The following is a 19,804-nucleotide window of genomic DNA, read 5'->3' as shown; positions in this document are numbered from 1 at the left end:
CACAAGCACAAACTGAATGCGCATGCGCAGATGTACAGTCCTGTGCACTGGTCCTTCTACAGTGCCTGCACCCCCATCCTCCCACGTAGTGATGCATAAAGGGCGAAAGTGCACATGAAGGGGCTGATTCTCAAAGGGACTAGAGGACACGTAACCTCTGTGTAAGTGTGGAACGTGTGCACTGTATACACAGATCTGACCTGCTTAGGGGGAATGCATATGTAAGCATGCAAAAAATTAGATTTACATAGGCAAACTTTCACTATGGCTACAGAAACTGTGCAGTCATAAATCCAGACTTTGACTGAAGATGTGGGCATCTCAAATGACGGGTTTAAAAAAATGGGAACTCGCATTAGAATTATGGCCCTGATTTCTATCATGGTAAACGGGCCACTCTTTCGCCATGGGGATGGAGTAAATTACTCTGTCCTCATGACCAAGGGGCCAGCCACATAATTTATAAATGACCACCAAGTGATAGTTATTTATAAAAGCATGCCCTGGAGGCACCTTCACAGCGGTTCCTGTCAATGCATTGCACCCTGTGCCTTGTGGCTGTGTCAGCAGGATGCTGCCCTGTAGCATACAGTATTCTTTTTTTATTTACAAAAACAAAATTACGAAATGGGATTTTCTTTTTGTAAGGAAAAAAAATTATATTCACCTTGCCGTTGGCGTCTTCTTCCATGGTGGGGAGAGCAGTATTACGATTTTACTGTCCCTCACCACCAGGTTTTGCCTAGCGGTGAAAGATAGTAAGAAATGGCTAGATGTCCATCCATCTAAAGTGGGCAGCGGGAAGGTAGCCATCTCTCCGACGGCCCTTACTCGCCAGGGCCGTCAGTGGAGGAATAGTCTCCCTCGTGGCCACACTGAAGGTCCGCCTGCATACAGATTGGGCACGTGGAACACTATGTTGGCGGGGAGGGACCTCTGTCACTGTCACGATGCAGCTCCCTTACCGCCAACATATAAATTGGGCCCTATTGGCTTTCCAAGTGAGGCAAAACATTAGCCAAGAGAAGGCCACACAAAGATAATATTAGCCACAAATCTGCAACAGCGTCACACTGTAAGCCTCCAGTGCAGACTTAAGGCTTTTGTTTAGAATCAAGCCACCAGTTTGCAGTTAGTTTGCACTAGCTGTGGGCCTCATGTGGCTGGTACTCCTAGTCCACTGGACTCTAGTATCATTACGGGTTCATGGGTGTTGATGTTTTCAAGAACATTACGTTTTAAATTAGATTCCGACAGAAGTTTTAAAATGTAAAACAATGACCATATGAAATTATGAATTTGAAATTAACATTCTTATCGTAGATTTTCACTAATTTATTTAAAATTGTAATCAATAAAAGAGGCAACGGGTTTTGTACATCGATGCTGTTTGCTTTATGTTTGGAAAGGTGAAGAGAACCTTTGTACAAAATGGAGCTGGATGATTACAGGCCCCTTTTATTTATTTAGTCGCAGTCGTTGTATTGCATCCTCGTACCACCTCAGAGTCATAGTCTGAGTAACTCCTTCTAGGGAGAAGAGAAGCCACAGCTCTAGAGGAGCTGCCATTTTGACCTTCACGGGTTTCATCATGTCTGCACCAAACGGAGCTCACTGCGGTATGCTTAACGAAGGGGTCAGCTTATTCATTGCACCCATGATTGAAAGAGCCCAAGACTTACTAAAGTGTGCCCGCTGTTGGTGGGCGAGGGATGAAATCCGCTTAAATTAACCATTCTATCCATTATTTATTTCTAGCCGCTGGTACTTTCTAGAGCTGACATAAATATAGAAACACATCCCACATATTGCAGAGGAGTGCATTGAAGCCTGTTGACGTCACTGAAATATTTAAATTCCCTCTTGGAATTTATGCATTTAGATCACATATGTGGACTTCCTGTACTGTGTAAAAGCTCTATGTGGCGTTGGCTAATAATGTACTAACAAAATGTGCTTTAAAAAGCCAAGTTTTCTGTGTGTCTGTATATGGGTTGAAAAAATGGGTGGAGGATATCTCTGCCAAATCTCCTTCAAAGGGAAATTCGTTCACTTCACCCTTTCACCTAAAGGTTCCCGTAACTGCTCTGTTGTGCACAAAGCTGGAAAACTGCTTACACAAGCATTCCGCCTCTGCTTGCAGAGAAAATAGTAATCAGAGGAAACATTGATGAAACTCATTAATTTGTGCAGTGTACTTATCCGTGTGGTCTGGTCCAAAGATAGGTCCGATCTCATTCCCAAAGGGATTGCTCATCAATGTACAGGTCCACAGCCAGCTTGCACCTGCACCAACTCAAGATGGTGGAAGAGAAAGGGCATGACAGACAGACAGGGGACCGCTCAGGGCCACGTCTGCTGTTATGTTATACTTATTTGTAAGCACACTAATCACCCAAGAGGGTATCCAGGTGCTTGGGCAGGTGTATTGGTTTTGTGGTCCCCAAGGTGCCTACGAACAGCCAGGTCTTCAGCTTGTTTCGGAACTCAAGGAGTGAGGGGGAGGCTCTGGTGTGTAGATGGAGGTTGTTCCATGTCTTGAGTGCAATGTTGGAGAATGACTAACCTCCAGTTTTGCTTTTGAGGATGCGGGGCAGAGCGTAGGTGTCTGGTGGGTTGGTGAAAGTGCGTGCAGCTGTTCCGGCATTCTGGTCATGTGCTGTGTAGGCCTTTGTATATGTGTGTGAGAAGTCTGAATTGCCTGCGCTTGTGAATGGGAAGCCAGTGAAGCTTTCCGAGGTGCTGTGTAATGTGGGTGTGGCATGAGAGGTAGAGAATGAGTCTTGCAGTGGTGTTCTGCATAGTCTGGAGTCTGTGTAGCACTTGTTTGGTGATTCTGGGGTACAGTGTGTTGCCGTTGTCCAGGCTGCTGGTGATGAGTGCTTACATGAAGGTCCGTCTGGTGTTCTGAGGCAACCATTTCAAGATTTTTCGCAGCATGAGTAAGATGTGGAAGCAGGAGGTGCATTTTGTGTTGACTTGAGCCATCACCCCATTGTACACAGCTGTCAGCTGTCTGGTTCATGAGCCCTGGCCCTCAGTATTTATCTTGACCCCTATTTATCTTGGCCGTTGTAAAGGGGAGATAAATATTTTTGTATCAAGGAAATTTTAACGATGGACTCCTTTAGGCTGGTTATCAGGGGTGTGACTTTTGAGGCACAGTATAGTGCATAGAGTTAGCTCCTTCATGTTCACTAGGGAGAAATCTATGTAAAACCTAGCAGCCCCCCTGGAACCCTCAAAACCAGCAATACCCATTTCAAGATCTGACAACTGCATGCATTGTGCCTCTCTTTGTGACTTAACCCCCTTACTTTTGTACATTTCTGAATTGAGACATACAAGGTTCTAACAAGTGATTTTCACCACTGCGGCAGAAGTGTGCATGTTACAATCTCTCCCTTAGCAATGAAAAAAAAACTACCATTCCATTGATTTTTCTTTCTCTAAAAGAAAGTAGGAAGAGGAAAGATGCACAGCTATTGATCGTGGATATGGACCACTAGCCTCATCTTGTCAGCCCATTTCTATCCAGCTTGCAAGAGTGTGCAGACTGGATTGCAGTTTGGCCTTGTCTTTCCTTTATTCACTGATTACTTCCCTCTGTCTATCATATGCCTTTTTTAATTCTGATACTGAATTTACTATGCCTCTTACTAGCAAATGCGTTTACCTCTACTTGTGTTTAACTACTGCTGAGCCTCCACCCCATCATTTGTATTTCAACGCTGATATTCCTGAATAGATTAACATTTTCAGACCAAACACAAGACTGGTGACACGCCAGTTATGTTTCTCAGAATCAGCTCTGTTGAAGTCAAAGCAGTGTTAGTAACCAACCTCGTCACAACGGGGTTTGCAATAAGCAAGCTGCAACCTACCGCCCGGGCGAGGACCGCTGGAGCGGTCAGGCCGCTAGTGTACAAGCTGAAGTCAACGGAAAAAAGTACTATTGACACAATTCCCAAAACTTCTTTAGGATCATGCTAACATTAGGGACCTCATTACGAGTGGACTCGTTTGCGCACGGCTTGGAATTCTAAGTTATGCAAATGTTGTCTCACGTGTCAATGAATGGTGTGATGAAGTTCGCAAATCCTGTTACATTTTAAGTCAATCCTTCTGGAGAAAAAATGTGTAGAATTTACTGGAAGTTGCAGAATTTGGTGAGAAAAGCTCCGAAATCCAAGTTATTCCCCTTCATTTGGGAAAATCTGCAATAGGTGCTATTTATCACGCCCCTTTAATTCCAATACCTGCAGCGTCATCTTTTATCCAAGCCACTCATGATAATGGACTTAGAGTACATTTTCGAGTATTTTGGAATTCAGACAGGTTTTCAGGACTCTGTCACAAATTCCCAAGAATTGTTCTGGGATTCTTTGTGAATTATTGGTTACAATTGTATGTAATCATTTTCACAGATGCTGCACAATTGCATTTGCAGTGTGAATTTTTTTTTTCTACAGACATGAAATATTTGTTTCCCTTACTGCTCAATTTTGGGAGGTGCCTCCTCCTTTTCCACCCTCAATGTGGACTTACTCATGAGCTCACAAGTGTAAATGTACAAGCTTTTTCAGCGTGGGAAATAACATACAAAAGGTCTTTAAATACCCACAAACATGTGATCTCACAAGCTTTTCCTGGTGCCTCTCTAACAGGAATGCCAACCACCAAACCCTCTGAGAAGATTTATGCATGCTTAAAATTTGATCACACTGCATACTTTTAGTCTATGGGTTAAGTATCAGTCTAAATGTGGGTAAATCAAGGTAGTTGCTGGCATCTCAGATCCCATAAGTACCAGTTACCCTCTGGGACAAACATACAAAAATTAACAAATACATTAATCAAACTGTTGTGGGTGATAGAGATATGAAGTCTTAGTCCTTCAAAAGATTTCAGTAACTAATCTCTTTATATAGAAAAGTCAGTGTAGTAACTCAGTTATGAATATTGTAATTAGTGGAAAAGTCTGCTATTCACATTTCAATTATTAAAATCCATATTTCAGCTGTTACAGCCACAGCCAACACACGTTTCACAGATCAACAACTCCCCTCAGCCCCCACCCCCGCCGAAACGATCTGCGGATGGACTTCAAATTCCAAATACTCACATTTTTTGGGCTCCAAGTCTGTTCACAAAGTCTACATCTGATACCCTAATTCCCCCCCACACCCACATACCCCGCAGATCGTCACAGCCTAGCAGAGCCCTGTGTTATGTGCAGCTTTCGCAGGTTGCTGGTGTTCTAAATTTCTTGTCCTCTTTCAGTGTCCAAACCAACGCTATCTTCCAGAGTTGAAAACAACACAGGAAGAGAGGGGGAAACAGGCTAGACAATAGATAAAACTGCCAGAGTTGCCAAATCATGGCCAAGATGGACACTCTTTTTGGCATGTGGAAGCTCATGAGCTCACCGGCTAAGAGGGCCCGGCTAATGCTCTTACACTGTCCACAAACTGAGGCGAGCCACCCTTTCAGTGTATTCATAGTTTTCACACTTTCTTGGTCACAAGCCCTTGTAGAAAGAAAACATTTAGCGGATCACTAGGAAATGGGGTTGAGAGCAGGATAACTTCAATTACCAGCACAGCTCCTGCTACCACCAGAGCAGACACAGGCTCACAGATGAGCATGATGGGGTCACCAGCACTGCCATGGAGGGCATTGTTAGTCCGTGGCAGCCCCTTGCTGCTATTTTCTATGGGTGCTAAATTGAAACCATTACTCTTAATTTGTTTGATTTCCACTCTTTTATGCTACATGGCTCAACAACACCCGTTCTTAACATATAATAAAGTGCCTACAATCACCTCTATAATATTTCAAACCTTTTGCCTCTCTTACAGCCTCCAGGATCTGTGATAGCACAACAACTCCACTGCCCCTAATGATCCGGCTTATCGGCTACAGCTCCAAAGTAACAAAAAAATTCCAATTGAGCTGTTTCACTCCTCACCTTCATGATATAGACGGGGTGTAATTGCTCTGAATTACACTTTCGGCAGTTCAAGCACTATACGAATAACCAAAAAATAACATAGTATGTAAGGGAAACTTACACTGGTAGCGACTGTTCTCGAACTTTGGGTCGTTGTCATTGACATCGAGGATGACAATGGTGATCTGGCAGACGCCGATCAGCGGCTCATGAGCTTGGTCTGTCGCTGTGACAGATATTGTATACTCTCTCTGCTTTTCACGGTCAAACATCCGAGTGGTTGTGATAACTCCTGCAAAGAGAAATGTATTTCACAAACATGGCTGTTATTGACACAGACATCACATAGCAGAAGAGATGCAGCTATCAGTCAGGAAAAAAGATGCACCACTATTTGGCACAGCATGATTACTCAGCTTAAACAAAAATTGTCTTCCACACAATTTCCATGGATGATGTACTTTTCTGTTTTTCTTCTTCTTGTTTTTATTTAATGTTGCTTTCTGTGGTAATATACTGAACTCAAATTGATCACTTCCAAAAAGCAATCCTCATCTTTGTAACAGGGTGGGATTGCCAAGGGTGGGTTGTACGTTCCCAGCATGCCTCCTCGTTGGAGCAAATTAAATCCAAGTCAGAAGCTGCATGCTGGAGCTGTTGTCGCCATTTTCTGTGTATGTTAGTCACTAGTTATCGTTTCATATTGTGGGCCTGATTCACAAAGGTAAACTTACACTTTTGAGTTTATTTACCCTTTTGCAGTACTCACAAACTATGATTTAAACAACATTTTACCACTGCAGAGACCCCAAATTCGGGCAGAGAACATTGCACATATATCTGTATTTGATTGTTAATGTGAACTAGGCTACCCATGAAGTGTATGGTATAGGATCAATGTTGCACACAACACATGCTTGCTACACCTAAGAGAGTTTTATCTGTGATGGCATTAATTATGCTTCATATTATTCTGAGCTATTTTGTACTTACTTTCAGACCTCTAATAATATACTAGTTTATTGAATAATATGTACAAAAGAAGCTTGGATAATGTCATCAGTGATGTCATCAATGATGTCATTTGAGATGTTATCAGTGATGTCACGGAACATGTAATGAGTCATGTAATATGGGAGGTCATAAGCAGTGAATGGTGGGGACTGAAATGATAGCTATGCTAACTATAATTGGTGAATTTCAGCGTTTTTTGAGTTCAACACATTAATGTTGTCACTGGCATATTCACCTAACTATAAGGTTACTTCAACCTTTGTATTTTTCACGCAATTTCTAAGGTTTAAAAAAAAAAAAAAACAGCTATTTTAATCACAACTATATATAAAGTTACTTTAACCTTTGTTTTTTTCAGTGTTTTTTTTAGGTTTTTGTTTTAACATAAACTAATATTTTATTACAATACGTAAAGCCAACCCCCAGCACGTGCAGCGGGGGGGTTGACCATAGGGCCTGGCCTATGAACAGGCCCTGTTGCAAACCACCCATAGGTATCCAGCTCAACACTGTGCATGGCCTTCAGCCGTGCACAGTGTGGGGTTGCCAACAGGCCCTAGCCTGCGGCCAGACCCTGGACCCTGTTGCCAATCCACCTGGGGGCAGCCAACTCCCCCGCAGGCAGCCAACCCCACACTGCGCATGTCCAGTCGCACACAACGTGGGGTTGGTGGTAGGGCTTGCATCCAGGTCCTGCATACAACTCCCCACAGGCAGCCTCCCAGAGGCAACCGGCCTCATGCAGTACATGGCCTTTAGTCATGCTTGGCGTGGGGTTAGCCGCAGGGCCTGTCTTGCAGCCAGACCCTGCTTCCAACTGGCCCAGGCAGCCAACAGCACGCTGCACACAGCCTTTGACTGTATATAGCAGTGTGTTGGCAACAGGGCTTGGCTCCTGCCTCCAGGCCCTGTGACCAAACCCAAGCAGGCTGCTTACCCACCACCTTCGGCATGCGCAGCGTAGGGTTGGCCTTCGGGTCCCGGGGACCCCATACCCTGGGACAAAACATATATATTAAGGGTGGAGGATGTGCAGCCCTGTCCCTGAGCCCTTAATTGGTCATGGGGACCTCATCCCTGGGGCCAGTTCCAAAAAAATGGAAGGGGGCATGTGGCCTCTCTCCCAAGCCTTAAATGCCCCTGGGGCCCCTATCTGCCACAGCCAAAACAATTAAACTGGGGAGGAGGGCATGAAGCCCTTCTCTCTGACCATAATAGGCCCAGGGATTCTATCTTCTTGAGCCAAATACAACAAAAAACGGGAGGTGGGTTGACATGGACCCCCTCCCTGGGGGCAATCAGAGCACTCACTCTTGCAGGGGTCTGACTCCTGTGGAAGTGTGATTGCCCAAAAAAAGGTGTCTGGGCCAATAAAAACTCTTCACTTTTAAATTGGCGCTCCCGGAAGACTCTCGCGAATCTCTTGGGGACGCAACCATACAGATATACAAACATTTTTTAAATCTTAATTTCTCAAAAACTACGGAACGATTTTACACCAAATCACAAAACGCACAATCTACGGACCATGATCTAGCTTCCTGACAAATATGGTGTAATTCTGTTCAGCAGTTTTTGTTGTAACCCTGCCTAAAGAAGTCTATGGAAAAAGTATGGGACTTTTGCTTTTTGGTATCCCCTTTTTTTCTCTGCCTCTGTACTTACTAATCAAAAGTAGTGCCTTTTTGGAAAGTTTCGTGGAGATTCGTCAAACAGCACCAAAGTTATTGGCAACACAAAAAATGCATTTCCTGCGGAAATGCTGACCTAAGTATAACTATACATATGCAGGTCCCTTACTACTGGAATGCATTTGATCATAAGCTTATTCATTCACATGAAACATTCTGGATCTATTATTTTTCTTGTCATATGTATATGTTGTAAAAACGCACATTAACACAAAGAATAATTGCTGTGGGAAAAACAGCTTTTACTGCTTCACAGGTTACTTGTAGTAACTGCTTTACACAGGGAAACAACTCACCTAATAGTCATAAGATCTCTTCAGTGTGATGTTACCTTGTTGTTGCTTGTTAAAACAAATACACATGAGAAAATGCTATAGAATAGACCATATACGCAGAAGAGCTGAGTATAATATGCTATTTATTACCAATACTAAGGGAGGGGAGCAGCATCATGCCTTACTCAAGGCTTTGCCTACCATGAGTAGTGGACCCTAACCACACTGAATACATTATTAAAAGCATCTCTGAGCATCTGCATATGTCTTATACATATAGGGGCACATTTATGAGTTTGTCACGCAATGCAGTGCAGCGACTCACCTCGCTGTGCTGCGCTGCGCTGCACTGAGTGACAAGGAAAGGGCAGGAATATATATTAAGTCAATACGGTGCATTCTTGCCTTTTCCCATGTGGTGATGTCCTCTTGGCAGCCTAGCGCCAACGCAGGCTCCCTTGCACCTTGGTGCAAGGGTGCCTGCGTTGCATCCAGGATTGATTTATGTAGGAAGGGGCACCTTCCTGCACAAAAACACCCCCCTGCGGCAGAATGCAGCACACATAGAAAGAGCAAGTAACAAGGAGAAATAGAGATATTTTCCTTACTATGCCTCCCCTGGAAAGGTGTAGCAATTTGGCGCATTCCCAGGTTTACTGGTTCTGGTAAATCTGGTAATGCGTCAAAATCCAGGGGTATTCCGTGGGAACACCATTGCAGTGCCCATGGAATGTCTTCCAAGGGCAGAGTAAGTCAACACAGCGATTTGAGCTGTGTTGCCTTACTCCAAATATACAGAGCCACTTAGGGCCACGCAAAGTGACCTTGCGTGGCTTCATATAAAGCATTTAAGGTTTTTGCTGCTCATGTACCACATTGAATGGTGCAAACGTGGCGCAAACCAGCTCATGACTGTCACCCATAGTGTGTAGTGCTATGTGATACAAGCCTATAGTTTGTATATACCAATATCCCTATTTGCTCCTTGTGTGATCGCCTCTGCTTCTCCCAAAACCACTTCCAATTAAAACCCGACAACTTATGCTCAAATATTATGAGTACTATTCATGACCTACTATTTTTTTAAAGTGCAGCCATACTAAAATAATATGCAGGTGACTCTCAAATATGTGTATAATATTTATTAATATAGTTATTTAATATTAAAGATGCAACAAAGTAGTAGCTACTAATTAACAGAGTGGTATTTCCAGCACATAATCATGTAAAAGAGACTTCTTAAAACACTTGACTACAGCAAGGTGATGACAAGGGATAGCCCTGAGCTCCTAGGGAAATGAAGAAAATCTAGTGAAACTAATAGCACGAAGGGCAGATATGTGCATTATTTAGTGTTTCAACGCAGCACATTTGAAGCTCACGCCCACAAGTTGGTTCAGTGCAGCATCCTTCCACAGTGGCGTGAGGCTCACCCTGGGGGAAGGAGTCTGAGAAGAGCCGCGATCAAGATTTCAAAATCATTACTCAGAAGAGACAGAGTACATGGCGTTGTAAAGCAGAAGCCACACATTGCAAACATGGTTTCTGCTCTTTTGCTTACAGCGTTTACAGTGAAAAGCAGAAAAAGGCAACCAGCTGGGGCTTATTTTCTCAAATTGTTACAGTTTGCTTAAATATACCATCAGATTCAGACTGACTATCCCCTTAACTTAAGGGTAAATATAGCAACACATCCGGGTTTCTGTACTATGAGATTCATCGGCAATGTAGCACCAGGTCTAGGTGTAATATATCATTAGAATCAGGTTTAATACAACATGAAATTCAGGTTTAAAATGCCAATTGTTAGGAAACAATCTATCTAGGTGGGCAGAACAAACTTACTCAGGCAACTCCGCTCTGAGGATCAGCAGTGCTGGCTACCCTGGGCAGCATTAAGGGATTCGACAGATGGGACCTAAACAGGGATATCCACAATGGACGACCTGTTGGTGAAGAGAAACATAGGCCAATATTTATACTTTTTTTGCGCTGAGTTTGCGTCATTTATTGACGCGAAAGCGGCGCAAACTTGCAAAATTCAATTGTATTTTATAAGTTTGCGCCGCTTTTGTGTCAAAAAGCGGTGCAAATGCGGCGCTAAAAAGATATAAATACGGGCCATAGTTCCTCTACCGGACTTCATGAGTGGGTATCAGCTGGCTGCCTCCGAGACCTTCCGAAACCTACAGGTCCCTATGGTCAAAGATAGCAAGGGGTATGGATCTGGAGGAATCCTCCCCTGTGCCACGGGGACTGCCAGGTGACCTAATGCCTATCCTATGAAGGCCACATCGCTTACATATAAAGAGATCCTAAATCATACCCCAGATGTTCTGCAACAGCTAAAGGAACAGTGAGAGGAGGACATGGAGGGCTTGGAAGATGGGGAGTGGGAAGAGGCTCTAGGTGCCCCTAGGGAGGGCACTGTAAAATCAGGGTTTTAACTGGTACTTCTCCACATACTGCATCGCCCATATTACTCTAGAACGTCCCTAATGAAAATGGGTAAATATAATTCCAATCTGTGTTTGCGGGTCTGTGGGCAGGTAAGATCCTTTTTTCACATCCTATGGACTAGCCCGGCAATACAAACTTTTGGCCCAAACTCTCGGACTGCATGGGACAGATTGGGGGGAGGGTGGCATTTGGGATTGATGGACTCACCAAAAAGGTATGTGCTAAATGTGTGGGGGGAGGCGGAAGCCCCAAAATATCAAGAAATCAGGACACCCTTGGGATTGATGATAACAAAAAGGAATTTCCCAAGGCATAGAGAGACAGGAGCCCGCCAGAACTGGACTCCTGGGCACCTGACATGAACTGGTGTATGGTGGCGGAAAAAGTGGTATATGAGGGTAGAGAATTCGCCAATGGAAAATGATCTGGAGCTATTGGAAATATTACAGCGGACTGGTCTCAGCCAATCCCAGACTGATACCCCATATCAACAGCTATGGTACCCTTAGTGCTGGAAGAGTCCCACTCCGAGATACGATTGGTGGGGGGGTCAGGAAATTGGCAGGGGGTTGAAATCAAACCATTGGTACAATGTTTTCTGTGCAAAACAGTGAAAGTTTAATAAAAGATATCGAAAAAGCCAATTGATGATATACTGTCATCTCCAAGTTTATTATTCAGTTGTCTTAAGGTTTAATGCAACAGCAGATTGAGATTGTATTTCTATATCCTTTGTTGCACTTTACAGCAATTAGATGCAATACAACAAAAAATAATCTTTTGGAAAAACAGAAATAGCACACAACACCGCGTACAACAAAGAGGAATTTCCCAATAAGAAAATATATCACAAAATGTCCAGATTCAGATTTATTGCACTATCTTCTCCAGATTGAAGTTTATATGCCATCTGTTCCTGGTTTTGAAAAAAAACCTGTGGCTCCACAATCCCTTGTGATAGTTGATGGATACCATGCACACCACCACTAACAAGGAGCACAACTAACGGAAATAAGTCTGTTCTCTCACTCTGATTTCAAATTTCTAAACATTTTTTATGAGTCCCTTCAAAAACCTTTAACTACCCATTTATGAGCAACTTCTGGGAACTCATTCAACTAATGTATGACATATTCAGTTTCTGGTCTTCAGCGATGCTGCGTCATCTGCTTTAACTTTCTAACCATTCCCTGTAGTTTCCAAATACATACACTCAACTGAAGTGCAGCGCTAGCTTCCAAATACCTTTCCTTCTAAATTCAATCTGCCCACCAGAGGTCTTCCCCCTAAGACCGTAAAACCAACTGCCTGGTATCTGTAGATTCTCAATATACTTTGATGGTCAGACAGTCACGCACTTGTTTGTCTACAGTGAAAAAATGGTTCCTGAAGTCTTTCTGCGTCATGCAAATACTGGTTTACAAATAATGCACTACTTTACTTTTGAATCACATTACTAGAAAAACCTTTCCAATCTTGCTTTTCCTATTGTTTTCATTTAACTTTGCTGGGACTTTGTGCATAAGATTCATTTAAATGGTTCATACACACAACAGGGGAATGTCAGTAAGACAACATGGCCTTGTGAAGTTGTATTAACATAGAATTTGCATCAGAAGAACATATGTTAAGGCTGTAGCACTTCATGGTCTCTTCATTCATGAACAGTAACAATCGCAGGTAGACCCTCACCTGTATCTGAATCAATGCTGAATCCAGGCATTGCCCCGTCTCTGTGCATGATGCCATACTTCACCTCTCCATTCAGGCCCAAATCTTCATCATGAGCTTCCACTTGCAAGACGTAGGTGCCAGGGAGTTGGTTTTCAAGAACCCAGCTATTTTCACTATAATGGGCACACTGAGGATAAAAATTGGCCAACAAAAAGTTGATGAGGCATGATCACATTTCATGAGTAGTGCATAGTACAAGTAGTGCTAGAGCACATGTTCTTGGTACAGATATTTTTAAAGTACAGATATTTGGACTGTAAGCATAATTCCAAATACAAAATTAAGTGTTGCATCCCAACGTCGAAATTTAGATGAGCATACATTATGCACAATGTATCCAATCTATGTGTGTAAGAACTATTCATGTAAATTCTCTTTCTAGTCATACCCAAATTTTGCGTGTCATAATGTGCATGCATACATGTATTGTGTGCATGCATATTGGAGTCTATCATCTATTTTCCCAATTCCATTTGTGATTCGGTGTCATCTTAGGGATATTTGGGGTCCCAGACAAGGCATTTTTGGGGCCTCCTTTTAGCAACTATTTTGAATTTTGTTACCCATTCTCTGCTAACTCAAGCACAATGCACAATGCCAAACACTATTTACTCATCTGTTACATTTCTAGAGCAGGGTTTACATAAAAGCAGCCGAAATTTATCTGGGATGTGACCCCGAAATCTTTAAGATGGCTTAGGTAAAGAGAGAGTTAGAGGTAGAGGTAGGCTGAAGGAGAGTAGCTGGTTGAGCTAGAAAAATAGAGGTGACAGAGAAAGAAGAATCACATACACAGGGAAGGGGGGGGTATTTGGGCATCCTGGGCAATATAAATTATAAATATTTGGGTTATGGAAAAAATATCTTCATATTTTTAATTCCATTAACTTGTCACTCTCTACTCAATAAACCTGTCCTATTTATGGTACCCTTTTCACATGCAGTTTTTACAAATGTACAGATGGATGCAACGTGCCGTACTTCTGTACGCTTTATGCCTCGCCAGTTGGTTAGTTGCTGTAATAAGTGTGTGAATTCCCAAAATGCTACAACTTTGTGGATAGAAACCTATTTGAGCTGCATGTCCCTGCATACTACTCTCACACAGACCCTACCCTACCCAATCTACAAATCAGACACAAGATTGACATGTGAGGAATGTATGCATAAGATGTATGGATCGTTCTCACCTAAACACTATTCCACATTTACGGCACACGTCTGAACAATTTTGTAAATTGTATTTATACGCAGAAAAAAACCTCTGGCAAGGTGATTTGAATATGTCACTTAAAGGATTTTGAGACATATGGTGTGGGTCTTAAGAGAGTATCAGCCATTTCTATAGGTACTGCCTGAGCTAAGGAAATGGTTACTGTTAATAAGTTAGCCTCTGAACCCTTTCAGAGGTGAACAAAGTTTAGCAGTTCAGTATCGGCAATTCATATCGGATGTTGTTCGAAATCACTGAAACAATATGCACTGAAAGCGATATATATGTTTTGTGGCACGGTGAGCAATTATTGCAGAAACAATTATTGTGCTCTCAAGATTGATACTTAGCAATGTCGCCTGCATATTGGAATTCGAGGAAGACTGGATGTATAGATATAAGCAGTGGTTCTGAAATTCGTCTACAAAAAAATATCTGAATAAAAAGTAAAGTGGCCCTAGTTGTGCGAACAGCGTGAACAGATTTTGTTACTATTGGTGTTAATTAGCATGCATATTTTTTACTTTTTTTTGCTTATTTTATCCTTAGCTGAGTTACTGGATCATCTTCTGAGTTCGAGAATTAGCAGAAAAGCAGTAGATGAGATAGAATGAGAATTCTAGAATATTATCTAGTCCATGACTCCAATAGAGGTTGCTATTTATTCTCTAACAAGAGCAACACTTTACTTTCAGTGTGTTGTGACTCTCCATCACTACTCGTTCAGGTTTTTGAAGGGGCGCGTGCATGCCAGGTTCGGGTAGGACTGATGAATCTGTCACGCGGCAGCTGCTCACCTCCCTAAATATCGGCTTGTTGTTATTTACATCGTTAATGCCGACAATGACGAGGGCGCTGCTGCTCAGAGCTGCTGGTCCCCCCGAGGAATTGTCGTCCACTGCTGTGATGTTCAGCACGTACTGGGGCCCCTTCAGCCTGGGGAAGGGGCTTCTGCGAAGCCTGAGGATGCCTGCATTGGGAGAGAAAAGGAACGTGTCAGCATCCCTGCGAGAATCATCGAAGCAGTAGGGAAAATCTGTTTACTGGGAATGAAAACAGCAATATTTAAAAAGTGTTATTTCTTCAAAATAAATAGAAAAAAATCTAAGGACATATGGTGGCTACTGGAAATGAATATTCGTTAGCACCTTTAACACAAGATACTGGATGTTTATTTATGCAAACTACTGCAGACTACATACTTTTTTTTTTTTTTTTAAAGCTGGGCTGAGCAGATACTCTCTTAAAAATGTAATCAAACGTCATCAAATAATTCTTCTGTTGAATGGCACGTGTATGTTGGATTTTTAATTATGTTTGCATCAGAATAACTGAAAGAACACTCACTCAAAAAGATGCTTCCACGGCTTATTGGCTAGAGGTCATAGTGCCCTTCTTGGCAATGCATGTCTAATATTGGTGGTGGTGAAAGCCCTCGTCCCTTTCATCAGCCTAAAAATACAACAAACTCCGCACAAAGAGCACTTATGGTAGAAAAGCAGAAGGTCAACTTTGACCATGAGCTCTCCATTGATTAACAGATCTCAGAAGAAAGCAAAATCAGCTATTTCCAATTTGGAGCAGCTGAGCAATTGTAACCCTTCCTCGCTATATCTCAGATGTCAATATTGGTTTGCACATTAGTCATTTCTTGTTCAACCAATGCCAATTGGTGGCAGGCCTTTTAGGATGAAATGGTTATGAGGTGCTGATTTGGGCAGCCAGAACGATCTTAAACATAAAGAAAATAAATTATCCTCTCAAGCCATTAAGAGCACTGAATTGGCAACATATAAAGAGAAGTTCATTGTTGAACTTTTTCCTGTACATACCTGGAATAAAGGCTCACGATACCGGATATATACCAACATTTGCAGGAGTCATTCACACATTTGCCATCTCGGGGGGAAAGTGGCCGTATTGGAAAGGAACATTTATCTTCTGACTCAGGATCTACTGTCTACTGAGAAGTACTCTTATAAGGCGTATGCTGGTCAGGCATGCTAGATGGCATCAAAGAAGGTAAAGGGCAGTTCCATGCACCAACTCTCATCAAAGGGAACCACAAGGAGGAGCAAAGTATCCCACAACGACAATGTAAAATTAAACAAATAGCCCAATGCAATGACCGCACTGTCAGCTAGAAGAGAAGATGTTCTCTTTCTATGTCAGAAGAACAGGAAACAGCAGGACTTCCAATGCATAAACCAAAGCAATACGCGGACACTGCAAAGCCTGTGGTGCACAACCCAATGTTATTGACTTCACACATGAGAGTATCTCTAAAAATGAACTCACGTGAGCTAAATAGTCTTTACTGTTGGAGGAATTGACATACTACCCCCACGAGTAACTGCACAAAATTCAGCTTTGTCTGTGAAAGGAAATACTTCATAAAATAGTTGGACTTCAAAGAACATTTCCATGGACAGAATAACAAGCAAGAAGAACCTCTAGAAGGCAACAGTAAAAAAATATCCTTGGAATCTCTTGTTAAACACATCCAAATCATGAAACCTACACTGACTTTCTCTGAGAAGAAATAGGGCTGGGTGCAGTAAATAAGCTACAATTGTCTAAAAAGAACCTTAATTGCCAAAAACCTCGCCAAGTAAAAAAAAACTGAACTTCAACAAGGAAATCATAATGAATTAGTCTGACTAGTGAGGTGTGTAGGAGTGAAGCATGCCTGGCACACAAAAATTATCAGGAAATCAGCAACAGCCTTATAACAAAGTACAAAGAGCAAACAAATATATAGCCAAATCAACACTTAATAACTTAGTACACCAAAAGAATCCTGAAGTGCTGGAAGTTCACCAGAGCACGGCCAAATGGGACAGCATTGGTCATAGGATCAATGTTATAAAAATGCAGCACCCAGCACGTAAACACTACATAAAAAGTTTGGGTCGCACCAGAAGGATCTCCTACCTTCTGTTTATTTGTGCATTATACTTGTAACTGCCCTTTTTTTCTGACCGATACATAAAAGCCATAGTCTTTGTCAAGGACCTAGCTCTGACTAGCTCTGACTAGGTACTGACTACATTGGTTGTTTTAGGTCATGCTTGTGAGAAGGTAGCCTCTTTCTAGCCTTGTTACCCCCACTTTTGGCCTGTTTGTGAGTGTATGTCAGGGTGTTTGTCACTGTTTTCACTGTCTCACTGGGATCCTGATAGCCAGGCCTCAGTGCTCATAGTGAAAACACCATGTTTTCAGTATGGTTGTTATGTGTCACTGGGATCCTGCTGGTCAGGACCCCAGTGCTCATAGGTTTGTGGCCTATATGTATGTGTCACTGGGACCCTGTCACACAGGGCCCCAGTGCTCATAGGTGTGCATGTGTATGTTCCCTGTGTGGTGCCTAACTGTCTCACTGAGGCTCTGCTAACCAGAACCTCAGTGGTTATGCTCTCTCATTACTTTTAAATTGTCACTAACAGGCTAGTGACCAATTTTACCAATTCACATTGGCTTACTGGAACACCCTTATAATTCCCTAGTATATGGTACTAAGGTACCCAGGGTATTGGGGTTCCAGGAGATCCCTATGGGCTGCAGCATTTCTTGTGCCACCCATAGGGAGCTCTGACAATTCTTACACAGGCCTGCCACTGCAGCCTGAGTGAAATAACGTCCACGTTATTTCACAGCCATTTTACACTGCACTTAAGTAACTTATAAGTCACCTATATGTCTAACCTTTACCTGGTAAAGGTTGGGTGCAAAGTTACTTAGTGTGAGGGCACCCTGGCACTAGCCAAGGTGCCCCCACATTGTTCAGAGCCAATTCCCTGAACTCTGTGAGTGCGGGGACACCATTACACGCGTGCACTACATATAGGTCACTACCTATATGTAGCTTCACCATGGTAACTCCGAATATGGCCATGTAACATGTCTATGATCATGGAATTGCCCCCTCTATGCCATCCTGGCATAGTTGGCACAATCCCATGATCCCAGTGGTCTGTAGCACAGACCCTGGTACTGCCAAACTGCCCTTCCTGGGGTTTCACTGCAGCTGCTGCTGCTGCCAACCCCTCAGACAGGCATCTGCCCTCCTGGGGTCCAGCCAGGCCTGGCCCAGGATGGCAGAACAAAGAACTTCCTCTGAGAGAGGGTGTGACACCCTCTCCCTTTGGAAAATGGTGTGAAGGCAGGGGAGGAGTAGCCTCCCCCAGCCTCTGGAAATGCTTTGTTGGGCACAGAGGTGCCCAATTCTGCATAAGCCAGTCTACACCGGTTCAGGGACCCCTTAGCCCCTGCTCTGGCGCGAAACTGGACAAAGGAAAGGGGAGTGACCACTCCCCTGACCTGCACCTCCCCTGGGAGGTGTTCAGAGCTCCTCCAGTGTGCTCCAGACCTCTGCCATCTTGGAAACAGAGGTGCTGCTGGCACACTGGACTGCTCTGAGTGGCCAGTGCCACCAGGTGACGTCAGAGACTCCTGCTGATAGGCTCCTTCAGGTGTTAGTAGCCTTTCCTCTCTCCTAGGTAGCCAAACCCTCTTTTCTGGCTATTTAGGGTCTCTGTCTCTGGGGAAACTTTAGATAACGAATGCATGAGCTCAGCCGAGTTCCTCTGCATCTCCCTCTTCACCTTCTGATAAGGAATCGACCGCTGACCGCGCTGGAAGCCTGCAAACCTGCAACATAGTAGCAAAGACGACTACTGCAACTCTGTAACGCTGATCCTGCCGCCTTCTCGACTGTTTTCCTGCTTGTGCATGCTGTGGGGGTAACCTGCCTCCTCTCTGCACCAGAAGCTCCGAAGAAATCTCCCGTGGGTCGACGGAATCTTCCCCCTGCAACCGCAGGCACCAAAAAGCTGCATCTCCGGTCCCTTGGGTCTCCTCTCAGCACGACGAGCGAGGTCCCTCGAATCCAGCGACACCGTCCAAGTGACCCCCACAGTCCAGTGACTCTTCAGCCCAAGTTTGGTGGAGGTAAGTCCTTGCCTCACCTCGCTGGGCTGCATTGCTGGGAACCGCGACTTTGCAAGCTTCTCCGGCCCCTGTGCACTTCCGGCGGAAATCCTTCGTGCACAGCCAAGCCTGGGTCCACGGCACTCTAACCTGCATTGCACGACTTTCTAAGTTGGTCTCCGGCGACGTGGGACTCCTTTGTGCAACTTCGGCGAGCACCGTTTCACGCATCCTCGTAGTGCCTGTTTCTGGCACTTCTCCGGGTGCTACCTGCTTCAGTGAGGGCTCCTTGTCTTGCTCGACGTCCCCTCTCTCTGCAGGTCCAATTTGCGACCTCCTGGTCCCTCCTGGGCCCCAGCAGCGTCCAAAAACGCCAAACGCACGATTTGCGTGTAGCAAGGCTTGTTGGCGTCCATCCGGCGGGAAAACACTTCTGCACGACTCTCCAAGGCGTGGGGGATCCATCCTCCAAAGGGGAAGTCTCTAGCCCTTGTCGTTCCTGCAGTATTCACAGTTCTTCAGCCTAGTAAGAGCT

At 43.8% G+C, this 19,804-nt stretch overlaps 1 protein-coding gene across 2 annotated transcripts in view; it reads right to left on the bottom strand.

The window, feature by feature from the left end:
* The window catches only part of LOC138282681 (neural-cadherin-like), a 380,719-nt gene that overhangs the window by 195,619 nt on the left and 165,296 nt on the right, over positions 1 to 19,804 (bottom strand). For both annotated transcript variants that reach the window (XM_069220493.1, XM_069220494.1), the window contains exons 8-10: positions 15,138 to 15,310; positions 13,086 to 13,254; positions 6,075 to 6,245 (exon numbers count right to left, since the gene is read on the bottom strand). In XM_069220493.1, coding sequence (XP_069076594.1) covers positions 6,075 to 6,245; positions 13,086 to 13,254; positions 15,138 to 15,310 — 513 coding nt within the window. The remainder of the gene's footprint in view (positions 1 to 6,074; positions 6,246 to 13,085; positions 13,255 to 15,137; positions 15,311 to 19,804) is intronic.

This window comes from Pleurodeles waltl, chromosome 2_2, assembly GCF_031143425.1.
Source record: "Pleurodeles waltl isolate 20211129_DDA chromosome 2_2, aPleWal1.hap1.20221129, whole genome shotgun sequence".
Classification (NCBI taxonomy): Eukaryota; Metazoa; Chordata; class Amphibia; order Caudata; family Salamandridae; genus Pleurodeles; species Pleurodeles waltl.
This window is presented reverse-complemented; position numbering and strand designations above follow the sequence as displayed.